Source organism: Lynx canadensis, chromosome B1, assembly GCF_007474595.2.
Source record: "Lynx canadensis isolate LIC74 chromosome B1, mLynCan4.pri.v2, whole genome shotgun sequence".
Taxonomy (NCBI): domain Eukaryota; kingdom Metazoa; phylum Chordata; class Mammalia; order Carnivora; family Felidae; genus Lynx; species Lynx canadensis.
Window position 1 is genome coordinate 26,883,667 of NC_044306.2, and position 18,524 is coordinate 26,902,190.

The window sequence follows — 18,524 nt, forward strand, 5'->3', positions numbered from 1 at the left end:
AACAAACGAATATTAGCTTTTTAAATAGAATTTTAAAACTCAAATTCAAGAGAATAATAGTACACGGTCTCTGAAGTCAGTGAAAAAAATGCCATTCTCTTCCCTGCCATTGGAAAAAATACAAACAAATTATACATCACAGAGATTGCCGTTGATTGCATTGTTCTTTAACCAGGTGGAAAGCCAGGTTAGTTAGAGATCTTGTAATTCAGAGGAAAGCTCAAAAAGACCCAGATAGCCTTGAAATACATAGAGTTTTTGACTTTAAAACTTCCTGCCCTCCATTACTTTATGAAAAAATTATAGCCGTCAGCAGTTCTAGGATGGATCCGGTATGTCCAGAAAAAAACCGTCTTTCTATTAAAGCCGCCACGGTTAATAATACACAAAAATTCCCAGGGATACGTAACATGCAAAAACTCTCTGCTGCTGCAAACCTATCCTAAATAAACAATAAAAATGAGCCTAGATGAGCAGTTGCCCATGACAACTAGACACATAGGTTTATGTCTTAGCCAGGATTTCCTAGAAAACAGAGCCTGAAGCAAAAGCTGATGTACTAACGCTTTCTTGGCAAGTGCGATACCAGGGAGGCAGGAACGAGGGCACACGAGGAAGTGAGGTGGAGAAGGAGGCAGAGCAAAGACCGTGAGATGATGCCTCAGTGAGTTGGCCTGTTTCATAACGAGCAGGTGGTCGCTGAGTCCGCGAGACGTCGTCAGAGAGGCTGTGTGAACTCCTGCATCTCAGAATAGGACATCATGGGAGGATACAGAGGAATTTGTCTGCTGGCCCTTGTCTGGCACTGTCACTAGTTACCCCACGGGACATCGGTATCCCCGTGTCTGGGGCTGTTGCGTCTGCAGAATGCGGCACAACACTCAAAGCTGGCGAGTGAGCAAGCAGAAGCCAGTACCCTCCACCTGTCCGTCTGCAGCCCACCGCTTCGTGAGCCGGTCCTGCGTTTTCTCCTGCCTCCACAGCTCTGGGGCAGGAAGCAGAAGCCAGGAGGTGGGGGCCTGTCAGGTCAAGCTCTGTGTGACCTAAGGACTGAGAATAGCCATGGCAGTGGGCGGGCAAGGTCCAGTGACCCCCAAGTGCCGCCATAATGTGAAATGGGGCTCAAACATCTCCCTCTAATACAGAGCCAAACCTTTTCCTCTGGGACCTGCGGGAGATGCAGCCGGTACTGAGCCAGCACCCCCCAGGGTCATCAGTAACAGAAAAAGCAAACCCAGGCAGGACCCAGTTAGACTGGGTCTGGCACAGTTTTGGCTCAAAATGATATCTCTGGTTGGTTATAATGCAGAGATCATACTGTGTAACTAAAAACAAACCATTTGACTGAATACTGTTTTACACATTTAACAGTGTGACCAATCTCACTGACTGAAGTGTTGATAGTGTATATTAAAGGTTCGCAAACGTTTATTTTAAAGGGCCACGTAATAAATACTTTCGGCTTCACGGGCCATATGATCCCTGTCACAGTGACTCCCCTCTGCCCTTGTAGTGCAAAAGCAGCCACAGATGACATGTAAATAAATGTGCGGCTGTGTTCCAATAAAACTTTATTTACAAAAACAGGTGGCCGACTAGGTTTAGCCCATAGGCCGTAGCGTCTCAACCCCTAGTTTATATAGTACACCTTCTTCCCAGTCAACCTTTCGTGTTCTCTGTAATATTTAACATCTACCCCAATTGGTGTTTCTCCCAAGTAGGAGGATTCCTAGCCGTACATTTAAGCTAAGTAGTTTTGTATATGATCCACTTTTATTATTATTTATTTCATCCTTGTTTTTACTTCTTCATAATGAGTAAACCCAGTCTTAATTTCAGATGCATCTGCCCTCTGTTTATTTGCTTCAGTTTCCTCCTTTTCATCCTCTTAGAACTCAGTTTTTGCTAGTATTTCTCTTGTCCCACTAGTCAAAACTCACCAGGGATTTGCTGTCATTGGTTGTGTAACTAACTATTGAGCCTGCTGACTGTTTATAGTAAGTCAGTTATCACCTCCCATCCCATTCCTACTTATATTTGAAAGTGACATTTTAAACTAGCTTGCCTTGTGTGAAATAGTTTTTATAAAATCAACAAATATAACAATTTTATCACTCTAAGATTGAGTGCCTCCTTCAGAGCATCACTTTCCTTTCTTTCCTTTCCTTCTTTAGACAAATGCTTTTCTGTAGAGTGACCCTTGGCAAATCCTTTCTGCAATTCAGCACCATGAAAATGGCTCATGCCCCTCCAGGACATCACTCAGTGATCGGGAGACCAAGTGTGAACGGGCTGGCATATGCTGAATATGTCATCTACAGAGGTGAACAGGTATGGTATTCGTTAGATAAGCATAACTGAGTCGCTAAAATGTCGGTGCGAGGAGAGCTAAGACCAACTTCTGTTTAGAGAATTTTCCTTTTAAAAAAAAAAAAAAATATTGTATTTATTTTAGAATTTTTACTACTTTTTTTTTTAATTTGGGAGGGGGAGCGGACAGAGAAAGAGGGAGAGAGAGAGAATTCCAAACAAGCCTCACACTCACGCTCAGCGCAGAGCACTACACGGGGCTCGATTCCACCACCATGAGATCGTGACTCGAGCTGAAGCCAAGAGTCAGACGCTTAACCGACTGAGTCACCCAGGTGCCCCTAAAGAATTTTCCTGATGGATGTCCTTGCCATAGGCTGGTCACATGAGTTGAATCTCTATATTTCTGATCATGGCACTTAACATAGAACAATAGTTTTGTGAGTTGTAAAGCTACATTAAATTCTGCCGACTGCCCAAGGCTCCAAAGTAAAATTGTCAACAAAGCAGGAAAACTTCCTGTCATTTTTCAACCAAGTCCCTAACTCTCACAGTACTGCTAAATGCCTACCGATTTGTCTAAAAACAAAGATCAGTTTGTCTGAACTTCATTGAATTCCAAATGGATACCTTAACTACTCTGATGGAGAAGAGGAAACACAAAATGGAGAAAGGAGAAATTAAGTACAAGTAACATATGAGAACAGTATTATATGCCATCAGTCGTGGGCCACAAATCCTGAACTCCATTTAGTAGACATGTTGATGGTGGGGATATGGGCAAAGCGATGAAATGCCTTTAGGTGCATTGTAGGATTGAACAAATGAGTAAATGTGTTGATGTTTGATTTGGGACCTGGGATTCTCATGGTGGAAGAAGGGACATAAAAAATGCAAAGATGGACTGAAATTGGAGGTATCGATAGGAACTCATTGTTTCTAATGTATGTATGTGCACTGGTAAATCCATGTTATGTGTAGGTATGTGGGTAAGAGTATATGTAAGCGTATGTATGTATATGAGCATATATTCACATATATTTCTTAGCACTGTCTGCTGAAAACAAGAAAACCCCAATAGCGGTGAACATACTCAGACCTAGACCTTGGTTGGTCTCTAATACCATTCCCCACTTAAAGGAACCCGGCGTCTCTGGAGAAGCAGCTAATTCCAGGGCTGAAGCAGAATAGGAACAAGTGAGCCTGGACCATCCTGTTATGCCAGAAAGGAATGAAGTGGTGAGGGCATGTCACAAGGACACAGGGCCAGCATGAAGGGGCTCCCACTGGCCAAATCTGGAACAGTTGGAATACCAAAATAAGTACAGTAATAAATTTAAAGCCACTGGGAAAAATAGGAATTCATGACTCTATACTGATAACAAATAGGTAAGTAAATAAATGAAGGGGCAAAGAAGGTTTGCTTACAGTAGAAAGCCAAGGGCAGATGAGGACATGTGGAGGGAGGATTTGAAAAGTCATCATCTTGAGACCACTGTGGCAAGAATCATAAGTGGATGCTAAATCTAGGAGATAATTTTGATAAGAAAAATGATATTTGCATGGTGTTCTCATTAACTACAAAGGAGAAGCAAACAGTAATGATACATTGGAGAAAGGGGGCCAACACCTTGACCAGATGATCGAAATTAACATCACTAATGAGGGACAGACAGAAATAGAGTGGGCCTCCAGATATATTCTGAGAAGGGCACATCCTCTATGCAGTATTCTAGCCAAGAATGCATAACCCTGGTCTAATCAAAATGAGGAATGTTCTAGTAAAAAAAATATGGGAATGGAGCACCTGGGTGGCTCTTTCAGTTAACTGTCCAACTCTTGATTTTGGCTCACATCATGATCTCGCAGTATGGGAGACTGAGCCCCACATTAGGCTCTGTGTGCTGATAGCACGCAGCCTGCTTGGGATTCTCTCCCTCTGTCTGTGCCCCGCCCCTGCTCATGGTGTGTGCTCTCTGTCTCAAAATAAAGAAATAAAGTTTCTATTAAAATGTGGGAAGATTAGATTCTTTAGAAATGTAAATATGATAAAAGAGAAAGGCTTTAGAAACTTTCCAGATTAGGGGGGCTTGGGTGGCTCAGTCAGTTAAAGGTTCAACTTTGACTCAGGTCATGATCTCACAGTTCGTGGGTTCAAGCCCCCCTGTCGGGCTCTGTGCTGACAGCTCAGAGCCTGGAGCCTGCTTCGGATTCTGTGTCTCCCTCTCTCTCTGCTCCTCCCCTGCTCACGCTCTGTCTCTCTCTCCTTCTCTCAAAAATAAATAAACACTTAAAAAAAATTTTTTTAATAAAAAAAAAAACTTTAGAGATTAAATGAAACACAAGAGATAGGACAACTAACGTAAGGTCTTTCCCCCAAGTTGGATCTGGTATTGGAAGAGAAACAGCATCATTAAATCCACTGATGGGGTGCCTAGATGGCTCAGTTGGTTCAGCATGTGACTCTTGATCTCTCGGCTCAGGTCAGGATCTCACGGTTCTTGAGTTTGAGCCCTGTGTTGGTCTCTGCATTGATGGTGCAGAGCCTGCTTGGGATTCTCTCTCCTCCTCCCTGTCTCTCTCTACCCCTCCCCCACTCTATCACACTCTCTCAAAAATAAATTAAACTTTTTAAAAAATTTAACCAAGACCATTGGAATATGAAGGATAGGTATTAAAGTATTAGCATAAAATTATACTGTTGATCCTGTGCTTATGTAAGAGAGTATCCCTATTCTTAGGAAATAAATACTGGCATATTTAGGGGTAAAGAACTATGATGATATATAGAACTTACTCTCAAATGGTTCAAAGAAAATATGGGTGTGTGTGTCTGTCTCCCTAGTACCTCCCTAGAGGTTGGGGAGAGTGTACATGAGAGTGTACATGACAAGGCAAAGGGGTAAATAAAAGCTTATTTTATGGATATGGGTAATGGGTGTACAGGTGTTTTGGTGACATTTTAATTTTTTCAATTTAATATGTAAGTTTGCATTTGTTTCCAAATAAAAAGTTTAAAAACTGCCAAAGAACAAATTTGTCAAAATTTTCTGTGTAAATCAGAGAGAAAATACTTTCACTTTGATCCAGTAATTCTACTTCTATAAATTTGTATTCAATATAATCAATGATGACCACCACCAAAAAAACACAAGCCCACAAAACCATATAAGGATGTTCATCACTGTCTTGATTACCATAATGAAAAATTTAAATTGCCTAAATATTCAACAAGGAGAATGATTAAATAGGTGTTAGTATATTTATATGCCTGTGAGTTTAAAAAAATACATTTACGTGATTTATGTCAAATGGAGTCAACCCCAAAACTTAAGGGTATTGAGATTATAGGTGATTTCAGTGGTCTTCACCATACACTTTTCAAGAAAGTTACCTATGGTAAGAATAATGTATTTCATATTTGGGTGTAAAGAAATAATAAGGGCTACTTCAAAAATAATAGGTTTACGTTTCTGATATTTGCTGATCAATCATCATTTCCTGAGTAATTTGGCTTGATAACTTGTTTACAATCTGTTGCTAAGAGAATTTTAGAGAATGATGTAGTCCAAGTCTATTTGAAAGAAAAAAGTTCCTTCAACAATGAAACGCAGGTAATAGTTGTTTTATTTCAAGGCATACTTGCCCGCATGGATATTGTTAAGTGTATTGTCTAGTAATTGAGTCATTTTCCGTTTCCATTTTGGCATTTCTCCTAAAGTTTGGGTGAAGTTTTCCGTTGGTAACTTTATTTCATTTCTCTTTGTTATACCTTAAATCATTCTTCACCCTTAGTACTAACGCTTTCAAGAACACACAAATGTTTTATTCAGAGGGTTGATTTAAGGAGTATCATTCATCATTGGTGAGATTGTTTCTTTCTTTAGAATTGAAAAGATATGTTCAAAATTATGCTTGGAAGAAAAGTGGTTCTGATTTTAGTATATGGCTGGACTCAAAATGTCAGGAGTATTTTTGTATGTTGTACTTTAAGCATCACATTAAATTAGACATAAAGGAGAGGTATTCTCTGGCCATTGGTTGCTACAGAGATTTAGCCTTTATTTTACTGAAATGACACGAACAATGTAGTTATTTAACCTGGAAAGTAGAAAATTGTATAATAATTTATAGCATGATTTTCAAATATATAAAGTTATTCAAGAGACCATGATTCTTCTTCATCCCTGTGAAGAATAAACTGAAAGCATTTGAGTTTAGATAACAGTAGGGATCTGGGTTAAGGAATGGTTCCTGAAAGTCAGTTAGAACTTCCTGGAAGTCAGTTCCTGAAAGTCAGTTACCAAAGTGGTTGTTGAATTTTTTCTTACAGGAACTTAAAAAAAAAAAAAAAAAGACATTCCACGCTTTTATAACCAGCATGGATATAAAGTGACTTGACAGGAAGTAACACTCGGTGGTTGATCCTGCGCCCTTCTGCTCCTGCAGTTAAATAATTCCCTTGTCTTAAATCCCTCTGGACTTGAATGTCTGTAATCAGCCTGTACCCACAAACAGTGCGGTAGCCTAACCACTAGGAACCAGGGCCCTTAATCATTCATACCACTGGAGTCTTAGAATCTGCCTGACTAAAATTTACATGTGAGAGGGATCTCCTTAAATAGTGCACCACCAAAATGTAAACACTAGCATTACCAACTCCTTTGCTTCAGCAGCTTTTCTGCAAGCAAAACGAATGTCACACAAGGTATGGTAGATACTAAATTTCACTGGGACAAAAAGAAGTAGGAGTGTGCTTCACACTCATTTTTGACACTGGGCACATGCCAGTGTGGGTTGTTTTTGAATCCTTCTTTTTCTGGGTCTGACTTACCTTCCCAAGCAAGACTGGAAGCTTCTTGACAGCAAAGGACCTTATCTCACCGTAGAGTACTTTATACATAGAGATGCTCAATACATGTATATTGGTGGTGAATAAATACTTTTCTTGACCATTTAACCATCTAGTTGGCTGGGCAGTTTGTCCATTTCTCCAGCGGTATTTGAGCTTTCCTAGAGTTTTTCAATTCCTAGAGTTTTATTCAAACTCTAGAATTAGGAGACTAGCTGACCTAGCCTGTTTTAGTAACTAGTTGACTAAAATACCATTTCAAGAATTAAGCAGTGTTCAAATCATAATAAAATAAGACTACAAACTTTTTAGTTATTGAAGCTTCAGATTGGAAAGTCAGGAGAGATGAAGATTGTTAATTGTGTTATTCCAACTAGAGGTACTAAGAAGATAGAAACCATTGCTGTTTTTACATCAAATCAGAGCAGACTAGAATTTTTGGAAACATATTATGAGTGATAGTGTTTCCTTACACATGTACACAGTTATAACTTTTAAAGACACATTTACATTTTTTATTCTTGCTGAGACCCCCTCAGGAGGGGTCTTTTTTTAATTGTTTATCCTTATGTCTTTAATAAATCATGATAATAATGTTAATAGTGACAATTTACACATACCAAATTCTTAGTCGGCCAAACCTATTCTAAGATCTTTGCATTCAATGCTTACAAAAATCTTAGTATTATTACCGTTCCCCTGTATAGATGAGGAAAGTGGAGGCAAAGACCTGTAACAGTTTCTGCCTCCTAAAAATCAGATGTGAAATTAGAAATAATCCAGTCAGTCAATCGCATGTTTATTTCTGCATTTTAAATATTCAACAGTGCAGGTTTTTTTCTGGTTTATCCACTGTATTCTCTATGCTGCACTTTTCACCGCCACAACTTACTTAAATAACTAGAATTTTGTACCTCTTAATGCCTGTCACCTGTTTCTCCCATCCCCTCACCTCCTTCCCATCTGGCAACCACCAATTTGTTCTCTGCATTTGTGAGGCTGGGTTGGTTTGTTTGTTCATTCGTTCGTTTGTTTGTTTCAGGGTTTTTTGTTTAAGTTTTTATCTAAATGTCAATTAACATACAGCATAATATTAGTTTCAGGTGTACAGTATAGTGACTCAGCATTTCCATACAACACCCAGTACTCATCACGACAAGTGCTCTCCTTAATCCCCGTCACCTATTTCGCCCATCCCCCCACCCACTGCCCCTCTGTAACCATCAGTTCTCTATAGTTAAGGGTGTTTCTTGGTTTGCCTCTCTCTTTTTTTCCCTTTGCTCATTCGTTTTGTTTAAGTTCCACATACGAATGAAATCCTATGGTATCTGTCTTTCTCTGACTGACTTATTTCATTTTAGCATTATGCTCTCAAGTCCCATCCATGTCGTTGCAAATGGCAAGCTTTCATTCTTTTTTATGGCCGAGTAACATTCCATCGTGTATGCATACACCACTTCTTGTTTATCCGTTCATCAGCCAGTAGACACTTGGGCTGTTTCCCTATCTTGGCTATTGTAAATAATACTGTTGTAAACATAGGGGTGCATATATCCCTTTGAATTACTGTTTTGTGTTCTTTGGATAAATGCCCAGTAGTGTGATTGCTAGATCATAGCATAGTACTTTTTTTTAATTTTTTGAGGAACCTCCATACTGTCTTCCACAGTGGCTGCACCAGTTTGCATTCCCACCAACAGTGCATGACAGTTCCTTTTTCTCCACAGCCTCGCCAACACCTGTTGTTTCTTATGTTCTTGATCCTAGCCATTCTGACAGGTACAAGGTATTATCTCATTATAGTTTTTATTTGCATTTCCCTGATGATAAGTGATGATGAACATCTTTTCACATGTCTGTTGGCCATCTGGATGTCTCTTCTTTGGACAAATGTCTGTTCATGTCTTTTGCCTATTTTTTAAATTGGATTATTTGGTTTTTGGGTGTTGAGTTGCATGTTTTTTATGTATTTTGAATACTGACCCTTTATCAGCTATGTCATTTGCAAATATCTTCTCCCATTCCATAGGTTGCCTTTTGGTTTATTGATTGTTTCTTCACTGTGCAGAAACTTCTTAGTCCCAGCAGTTCATTTTTGCCTTTGTTTCCCTTGCCTCAGGGGACATATCTAGAAAAAAATTGCAATGGCCAATGTCAGAAAAATTATTGCCTGTGCCCCCTTCTAAGATTTTTATGATTTCAGGTCTCACATTTAGGTCGTTAATCCATTTTGAATTTTATTTTTGTGTATGGTATAAGAAAGTGGTTCAGTTTCATTTTTTTGCATGTTACTGTCTAGTTTGCCCAATACTGTTTATTGAAGAGACTACCTTTTTCCCATTGATATTCTTTCCTGCTTTGTTGAAGATTAATTGACCATATAATTGTGGCTTTATTTCTGGGTTTTCTGTTCTGTTCCACTGATCGGTATGTCTGGTTTTGTGCTGGTAGCATAGTGTTTTGGTTACTACAGCTTTGTAATATAGCTTGAAGTCTGTGATGCCTCCGGCTTTGCTTTGCTTTTTCAAGATTGCTTTGACTATTCAGCGTCTTTTGTGGTTCCATACAAATGCTAGGATTGTTTGTTCTAGTTCTGTGAAAAATGTTGGTGATATTTTGATAGGGATTGCATTAAATGTGTAGATTGCTTTGGGGTAGGATAGACATTTTAACAATATTTGTTCTTCCTATCCATGAGCATGGAATGTCTTTCCATTTCTTTTTGTCTTCAGTTTCTTTTACCAGCATTTCATAGATTTCAGAACACAGGTCTTTCACCTCTTTGGTTATTACAAGCTGGATTCCTAGGGATCTTATTTTTTTTGGTGCAATTATAAATGGGACTGTTTTCTTAATTTCTCTTTCTGCTGCTTCATTATTGGAGTATAGAAATGCAACAGATTTCTGTACATTGATTTTATATCCTGCAACTTTACTGAATTCATTTATCAATTCTAGCAGTTTGGGGTGGAGTCTTTAGGGTTTTCTAAATATAGATTAGTATAGAATGCAGCATAATAATGTCATCTGCAAATAGTGGAAGTTTTACTTGTTCCTTGCCAATTAGATGCCTCTGATTTCTTTGTGTTGTCTGATTGCTGTGGCTAGGACTTCCAGTACTATGTTGAATACAAGTGGAAAGAGCAGATATCCTTGTCTTGTTCCTGATCGTATGGGGAAAGCTCTCAGTTTTTCCCCATTGGGGATGATATCAGCTGTGGGCTTTTCATATCTGGCCTTTTTTATGTTGCTGTACATTCCCTCTAAACCTACTTTGTTGAGGGATTTTATCATAAATCGATGTTGTATTCTATCAAATGCTTTTTCTGCATCTATCAAAATGATTATATGGTTCCTACCCTTTCTCTTATTAGTGTGATGGAACACACTGATTGATTTGTGAATATTAATACCCTTGCAACCCAGGAATAAATCCCACTTGATTGTGGTGAATGACTTTTATAATGTATTGTTGGATTTGGTTTGCTAGCATTTTCTTGTGTTTGTTTTGTTTTGTTTTTTAGATTCCATATAAGTGAAAGCATGTGGTATTTGTCTTTCTGTGCCTGACTTACTTCACTCCAGAAATACCCTCTGAGGCCATCCATATTGTCACTAATGGCAAGATCTCATTTTTTTCAATGGCTGAGTCATATTCCATTACACACACACGCACACACACACACACACACACACACACACACACCACCTTCCTTATCCATTGATCTATCGATGGATGCTTAAGTTGCTTCTGTCTTGGCTACTGTAAATAATGCTGCAGTGAACATAGATGGTCATGTATCTTTTTGAAAGTCCAGTTTTTTTCATCTTTTTTTTTTATATTATTCCATATCTGTATACAAGTAATTTATAAGTCCGCATTCAGCAAATTATTTTTGGGCCCCGAAACATTTACCTCACCAAAGAGTAGTAGTGTGCAGGCCCAGACCTCTCTGAAATACTGCATCCAGCTGTGTCATTATATTTAGGGTTGAAGAACTCCTATGTAGTACACATACTACAAGGGGGTTTTGCCCCCCACTCAGTTGTCTGGCGAAGGTTTGTAACAACTTCCCCTAAGAAGTACTCCTTCCATTCCAGATCCTGAGCCTTTCATTTTATGTACTGCAAGAAAAAGAGACAAAAGAGACTATATGGGGTGGAGGGCCTAAATCTGAACCATTATGTTACCTTTCATTAGTCACCTTTTAAACATTATCTCCAAACTGTTGCCTCTACATTACTAGTGATTCCACAAGCCTCATTCTTCCTGCTTCTAGTTCAGTATGTTCTATTTGTCATTAATTAATTTGAAATTAGTTTGAAATCGGTTCAGCCAAATTACTTTTTCATTTAACAAACTTCTTAAACACATGCTGTGTGACAGCACCACGTTAGATGAGGTGAGAGAGATTATCTCCTGCCTTAGCTTTCCCATTAATGCCATGTGCATGACAGGTGAATGCAGCACTTTAAAGTACTCAAAGTAGAAATAACATTAAAACCATTCTCTCGATTATAGGGTCTAGATACATTTATGTACAAGATACAGGTAGATCGTGTATGTTTGGGGCGGGGGGGAGGGGTGGTGGGCAGGTTTAGACACCTGTTGATTGGCTGGTCTTTGCAGGCTTTGGGTATGTATAGAATATTGATGATGATCAACAGCCTCCGAGACATCCACTTAATATCTTACCTGCCAAAGGAGTGATTTGTTTTCTTCCGGTCCTTTGCAGGCCTACCCAGAGTATCTCATCACATACCAGATCATGAAGCCGGAAGCTCCTTCGCAAACCGCCACAGCCGCGGAGCAGAAGACCTAGTGAAGGCCCCCAGGGAAAAGCCAGATCGGATTTAAACTTGGGACTGGATTACAGTGGATTGTTTCCAACAAAATCAATATTCCGTAAATCCCTGACAGCCTAGAAATAAGCTGTTTGTCTTTTATAAAGCATTGCTATAGTGATGAATATAGTATGAGTAACTGATAAATACTCAACTGCTACTGTTCCCTTTGAGGAAATGTTTACAGGGGCGGCCTTTTAACATATCTCAGGCTCATTTGCATTGCAATTGTCCATTTCTAAAACAAGATTGCTTTGATCTGGGCTTGGAAATGGAAAAACAAAACATACTTTCCCAAATTTCACAATTTACACACTACATTTGCTTTGTTATATATGGCACGTGTATGCAACAAATACCTATGTCAGGCTCATTTTAAATGTTTTATAAACATGCATCATTCTTTTTTTTTTTTTCTTTTCCTTTTTTTTTTTTCTTTTTTTTTGGGTTTTTTTTTTTTTTGGTATGTGTTTTTGTTTACTTTGAAAATGAGCCAGAGCCTTCTCGAGGATATTTTGCACAAAGTCACACTGACTAAAATCATTAGCAATGCAACATGAGCTTCTGGCTGAGCAAGACTTAGTTTCCCCCTTTTTTTTCACTCTGATCTATTTTGTATCTGTACTTCGTATCATTGTAAATCGGGTGGGGAAGGAAAAACATCAGGTTTAATTTCCTTTTATGACTTGGCCAGTCTTACAAGGGAAAGGCACACAGGTCAGACTGACTTAGGAGCTCGCTAGCTCAGAAAAGTGGAAGCTGCTCTGGGCCCCTGCTCTTCCCGTTCCAGCCTTCGAGGTGTTGGGAGGGCGCCTGGTGCGGAGACCTCCGAAGAGCGCAGCCGGGGAAGGGGGGTGGGGGGTGATGTGTCTCGGAGCTCAGGAAACACCGCGGGACGGTGTGGGGGACCCCACTGACGCGTGGGAGGAGCACGTGGTTGCAGGATACCGTCGTAGGAAAGGCTCGCAGGGCCTCCTCCAAGAAAAAGTACTTCTCTTCGCCTAATCCGGACCGCCGGAAGAGTCACCCCCGAAATTAGCTGCCTTATTTCCAAATTGAGTGGAATTATTGTACTCTATTAGAGTCACAAAAATCTTCATGGTTTCTCCAGTTCAAAAAGCTAAAGTTCACATCGTCTTTAGTAGATAGATGTGCAGGGACTTTTGTGTTTACTCCAGATTGGGGCTTATTTTGAGTGAGGTGCTTCAGATAGTTTATAGAGGTCCCTGCACTACGTTTCCGAACCATTTCTTCAAACTTCTTAACAGACAAGGAGAACAAAAACTGAAACCAAAGCTCTTTTCGGTTATTTTTATAAATGAAGGTGGAGAAATACTATACTGTTTCTGCAGGAAGTTACCACTTTGTTTTGCATGTTTTAATCAATATTTGCCCGGTGCACATCAATGCTCGTAAAAGATTACCCATTCTAGTTTTTACACTCGCCCTTTTCACCCGAACTGAATATCGAATTGACTGCGTTAACTCACTTACTTTGACACGCTGTGCATCTTCTCAGCTTTGAAGCAAAAGTAACATAAATGTGGTTAGGAAAAAAAAGAAAAGGAGAAACAGTGTGACAACAAACTTGCCGTTTCAACTTCAATTTCTGAAAACCGGTTTATTTTTTAATGCAGGCTGATTAAGCTGTGACCTCATTTACTTCCTAAAGGAAAATAAAATGGTTACATGCAAAAATTCTAGAATAGGCTCTTAAAGTATACACTTAGCTTTCTTTTTGGCTTGAGTCCAGTGCTAGAACTAGGCATCGGGAACTAGTTTGAGTTTTATAGCAGAATCTTGCATGGGTCCTCAAAATGAAATCAAGAATTAGCCTCAGTTGTTGCTTCTATTGAAGTTTTAGTGACCCAAGCTGGGTGTTCGTGTCTTGGCTACCTGTGTAAAGCACTAGAATTCCATACGAAGCTTCAGAGTTTAATATTTGTTAAGAAGGCCTTTTTCCTCCTTTCTTTTCTTTTTTGCCGTGTGTAACAATGGGTTGAAGGAATGGCATCTGTATTGTTTTCAGTAGCTGTGAAAGTGTATAATACTTGCCTCCCCACTTAGAAATAGTTTAAAATGGTAAACACAGCTGTGATCTTTAGTTCAGTAAAAGGGTGAATATGGTATAGATCTCAAAAGCTTTATAGCTTTATTAAAAAGATAAGCCACTGCTCAACCGTGGTTATATGTTGTTTCCATCATACTAACTAGATTAATGGATGTGTTAAACTTCAGCCTTACACTTGAGAAGTCCACCTGTGGCTCAGTATCTAACCCGTCGATGTTCCGTATCTGATGTTCCGTGTGCCGAGTAAAGGTACTTGTGTAAGGAAGACATTTGCAGTGCTTCTTGTCTTGTAATGATCCAAGTGCATAGTAGTTGTCGAAAGAATGTGTATGTATTATTCATCTGCCAAGAGAATGGGTTCGTTGATATTTCACAGGAGCCAAATACATCTTTTCAAAACTTGAAAACCAAAGGTCATCATGAGTGCCCACAAGCTAGTACCAGTTGGTTACGTTTGGGACTTCCATCCATAGCAGTGTGAAAACCCCTTTGGAATATAAAAGCATGGCATTAACTTAGGCCGAAATCCATTTGCTTTTTTGTATACGCACTTCTGTAGGAGCGCTAGCAAGTTGAGGACTTCAGTGTGGCCTCCCCTGAAATGGCCCTTCTGTTTTCCCAAACCAAATGGAAGAGAGAATCTGCACACCTCCACCAGCCTGACTGCAGTTCTAAAGTCAAATCTTCTAGACCTGATGCTTCCAGTTTACTGGGTATTGCCGGCTGGGTTCTTAACTCGTAAGTTAAGTGCTCTGGACACTCTCTCCTTGCACTTGGCCTTCTTCCCTTTTCCTCAGGTTGCTAGTCTGGAATTGAGTAGCTCCAATAGTTACCTGTGACCCCACTCATCTTCCTCCCTTCTTCATCTTGAGTCTTGCAGAAGGAGACTGTGCTTCTGTTTGCATACCATGACCAGATCCGGTATGCGGCCTCCTGTGCTCTGCTCCAAAGATCCTGCCAATCGGTTAACAAATGACAGCATGGAAACCAGAGTTTTACTTCTATGCAAAATAATAGCAGTACAACCAGGATTCTTACTTACCCTTTCCTTCTTGGAATTCGGGATTTCTAGCTTTTCAGTAACATAAATAGAATAAGTAATATCAGGATGTTTTCATGACAGCATCCTTGTGCTCCTGGAGCTTGACATCAGCGGCTAGATTAATTTCCCTTTGCTCTCAAAATAGCAAAGTGCATTGATGTAGAGAGAGAAATGCCTGAACGTGGCAAATAAAGTAATATAGATTAGTATTCTATTATTGTAGCCTTTATACAAAAAATAGCGCTTCAGTGTGCTCTGGAAGGGCAGCAGTAGAATGCACGAAGTTGCCTGGGTTCTTCTTTATTTCAGTCCACCTGCCAAGTGCACGGGGTTATTGGCCACTGCTCACCCCCCCCCCCCTTCTCAACGTGCGTGCTCTGGAATCCTGTAAAGAGCCTTGAGAAAAGAAGTGGGTGTGTCCTCGGGCACCTTGCCTCCAGTGTGGCCAGAGCCCGCTTGTATCAGGATGTGGGATAAGCGGCCTTCTTGCTGTGTTTTTCGTTGGGCAGTTGTCTCCTACAGAGCTATGGACTCCGGTCATGCGGGGAACACTCCAAGCCGACCTTAAGATAGGGTTTCATGTGTCAGAAATTCATTTAAAGACTAAACTCAAACTTGTTCACTGTCAGTCAGTGACGGAAAAAGGAAAAGAACGTAATTGTGAAGATAATATTTGAGCTTTGGTTGGACACATCTCGCACCTGAACAGGAAATGCTTTTTTTGAAAAACCGCCCTGGAAAGTGAGGCGTCTTCAGATACCTTGTGCATTCTGAAATTAATAGACAATTAAATGTTTCTTCTTAAGAAAAAGCCTTAACTGTGGCAGAAACTTTTTAACCTTTTATAGCCTAATAAAGAAGTTAGAATTCCATTTCTCAGTGTTTGAAAGGTGTCAGTCGGGCATGTCTCGTGTATGTCACACCCATAAAGCTGATTTGATGAGGGTACGTATTTCACAACCGATGCTCCCTTACATGCCACGGACTGGATCTAATCAATCCCCCCTGATTTCTCGATGCCTGAAATTCTTCGGCGACCAGATATTCTGGTTTAAAGAAGTGCTAGCAGGATTTCAAAACTTAGCATTTGGGGGCGGGGGGTGGGGGGCAGGGGGCGGCGGAGGGGGACACAGCAGCATCTCACGAAGTGATACCACGTGGAGCCTGAGCGTTCCCCAAGCTGTTTTCTCATCATTTTAAATTATAAGCCACGGTTATGAGTGAAGGGCAGTAGGAAGCTCCAGCTTTTATACCCCATGAGACCAAAGCCGCTCGCCGTGCGACCCATTTTCTACATCCGCCAGAGGTCCCGCCTCCTTTGAAATAACAGTCACGCCGCAGGGGTGTCGCATTTGGGCTCCTCCTTCGTTCCTGTTTTCTTTCCCGCGTTACATTGTCACACTCACCCAGACTTCTCATGCGCCACAATTCAGATTGTTTTGCTACTTTTTCATCTGTTTGTGCATTTCCTCAGGCAGCCCTGAAAGCCCTTTGTTGATTGAGAGTGTTTGCAGAGAAACACAGGAAAACTCTGGTAGTGGGGTGTCTCTCACGCTCCCATGCCCCTCCCAAGCTTCAGGATGAGGAGCGAGAACACGCAGCAGTACAAGCGGAACCAAACTCTTTGAGGCTAATAGCCTAGACCTAGAGGATGACCTTGACCCTGTAACCATTGTAGTGATTACACAAAATATTTAAGCTCTTCATGTGCATACAATACCTGCTTCTGCTTCCATTGTTTCAACATCACCGGTCTTAGTGGTAGTGGTATTTGTCTTTGATAGCTACAAACTATAAAGGTACTTTTATCAACAAGGTTTCTCAACATTTACAAAACCAGCTTTGAGGAAATCTAAGAGTGTTTCCTGGCAACAGCATTTGGAGTAGTGATCATATGTTCCCATTGTGATGTTGGTCTGTGTGAGTAACCATTGTAGTGACGCCTTGGTTCGTTATTGGTGTTGTTTTTATTTTTAGTCTCTCTGTGACCCACCAGTGGCAGGGGGTTCCAGTCCCCTCGCTTTGCTTTTTTGCGTTTGTCCGTTTGCAGGATTGCCAGATGAAATACGAGGCACCCAGTTACATTTGAATTTGAGGTAAATAATTTTTTAGCTTAAATATGTTTCATGCACTATTTGGCACATATATACAGTAAAAAAGAAAAAGGTTTCTCATTATCTGAAATTCAAACTTAACTGAGCATCCTGGCTTTTTGCTTTGTTTTATTTTGTTTTACTAAATCTGGCAACCCTATCGATTTGCTCATGGGAAATCGCTTACAGCATGTAAATTCTTCTAGTCTTTACTGTCTTTCCCGTGAAACAGAAGACCTTTTTTCCTCGCCCTCTACTTTCCAAACGAGGGCATCAAGGAACGTCACCTGCCTGCATGGTGGGTTTCTATTTAAGACATCTTTATGATTATATTTAACCTGTAATTGTGCTTTGGCTAAATGTCTAACAGTACTTGTAACTGTTTAATATTCAATAAAAACATTTTTAAAATATACTGTGTATGGACAGCAGTCAGCTCTGGAGTGTCATCATTTCCCTGCTTGTCCATTTCAGCCTGACCACCCTTAACACAACTGACCTAAAACTGTCAGAATACAAGTAGCTGTTGTTCCTCTCGTCTTCCTGCTCAGATCCGTGCTGCAGACGCCTCATCCGCACCTGTAAGCTCGCACGGGAGTGGGTGACGTCCAGCAGCCACGGGAAAAGAAGCACAGGTTCCTTTTAGAAATATCTCTGAAATGAAGGGGCCTGGGCTCTGGCGGCAGACCCACGCCGGCGCCCGGGGCATCTCGGAGGCCCTGCACGACTTCTGTGCCGAGACTCCCTGCCTCCACCACTCCCGGTGTGATAACTTCCAGGTGCAATGGGAAACGCCAAGCACCTGGCACGGTGCCTGGCACGTAGCACTAAGGAAATCATTCCCTTTGCTTCCATCCTCCTTTCTCCATGCCTCGTGGTGCATTACATAGCAAATTGGAAGCTAGCATTTTATCTACGACTTCTTTGCCAGAGGGTGGCAGAGTCACAAGAGGTCATAAATTAAGTACTTGCAAGCACGCTAATAACCCCACAAATAGCAATAGCTATCACTGAGCCCTTGTGATGAGCCGGGGACTCTATATATACCTTGTCATTAACAATCCCAACAACCGGGGCGCCTGGGTGGCTCAGTCGGTTAAGCGTCCGACTTTGGCTCAGGTCATGATCTCACGGCTTGTGAGTTCGGGCCCCGCGTTGGGCTCTGTGCTGACAGCTCAGAGCCTGGAGCCTCTTCAGATTCTGTGTCTTTCTCTCTCTCTCTGCCCCCTGCCCTGCTCACACACTGTCTCTCTCAAAAACAAGCAAATATTAAGGATAAAAAAAAAATTCCAACAACCCCACAGAATAGGA

General features: G+C 40.7%; 1 protein-coding gene across 1 annotated transcript in view; it reads left to right on the forward strand.

The window, feature by feature from the left end:
• Positions 1-17,639, forward strand: part of TNKS (tankyrase) — a 219,173-nt gene extending 201,534 nt beyond the window's left edge. Inside the window, exons 26-27 of the mRNA XM_030312270.1 lie at positions 2,175-2,331; positions 11,899-17,639. Of these exons, the coding sequence (XP_030168130.1) occupies positions 2,175-2,331; positions 11,899-11,985 (244 nt within the window). The 3' untranslated portion in view covers positions 11,986-17,639. The remainder of the gene's footprint in view (positions 1-2,174; positions 2,332-11,898) is intronic.
• Positions 17,640-18,524: the final 885 nt, after the last annotated feature.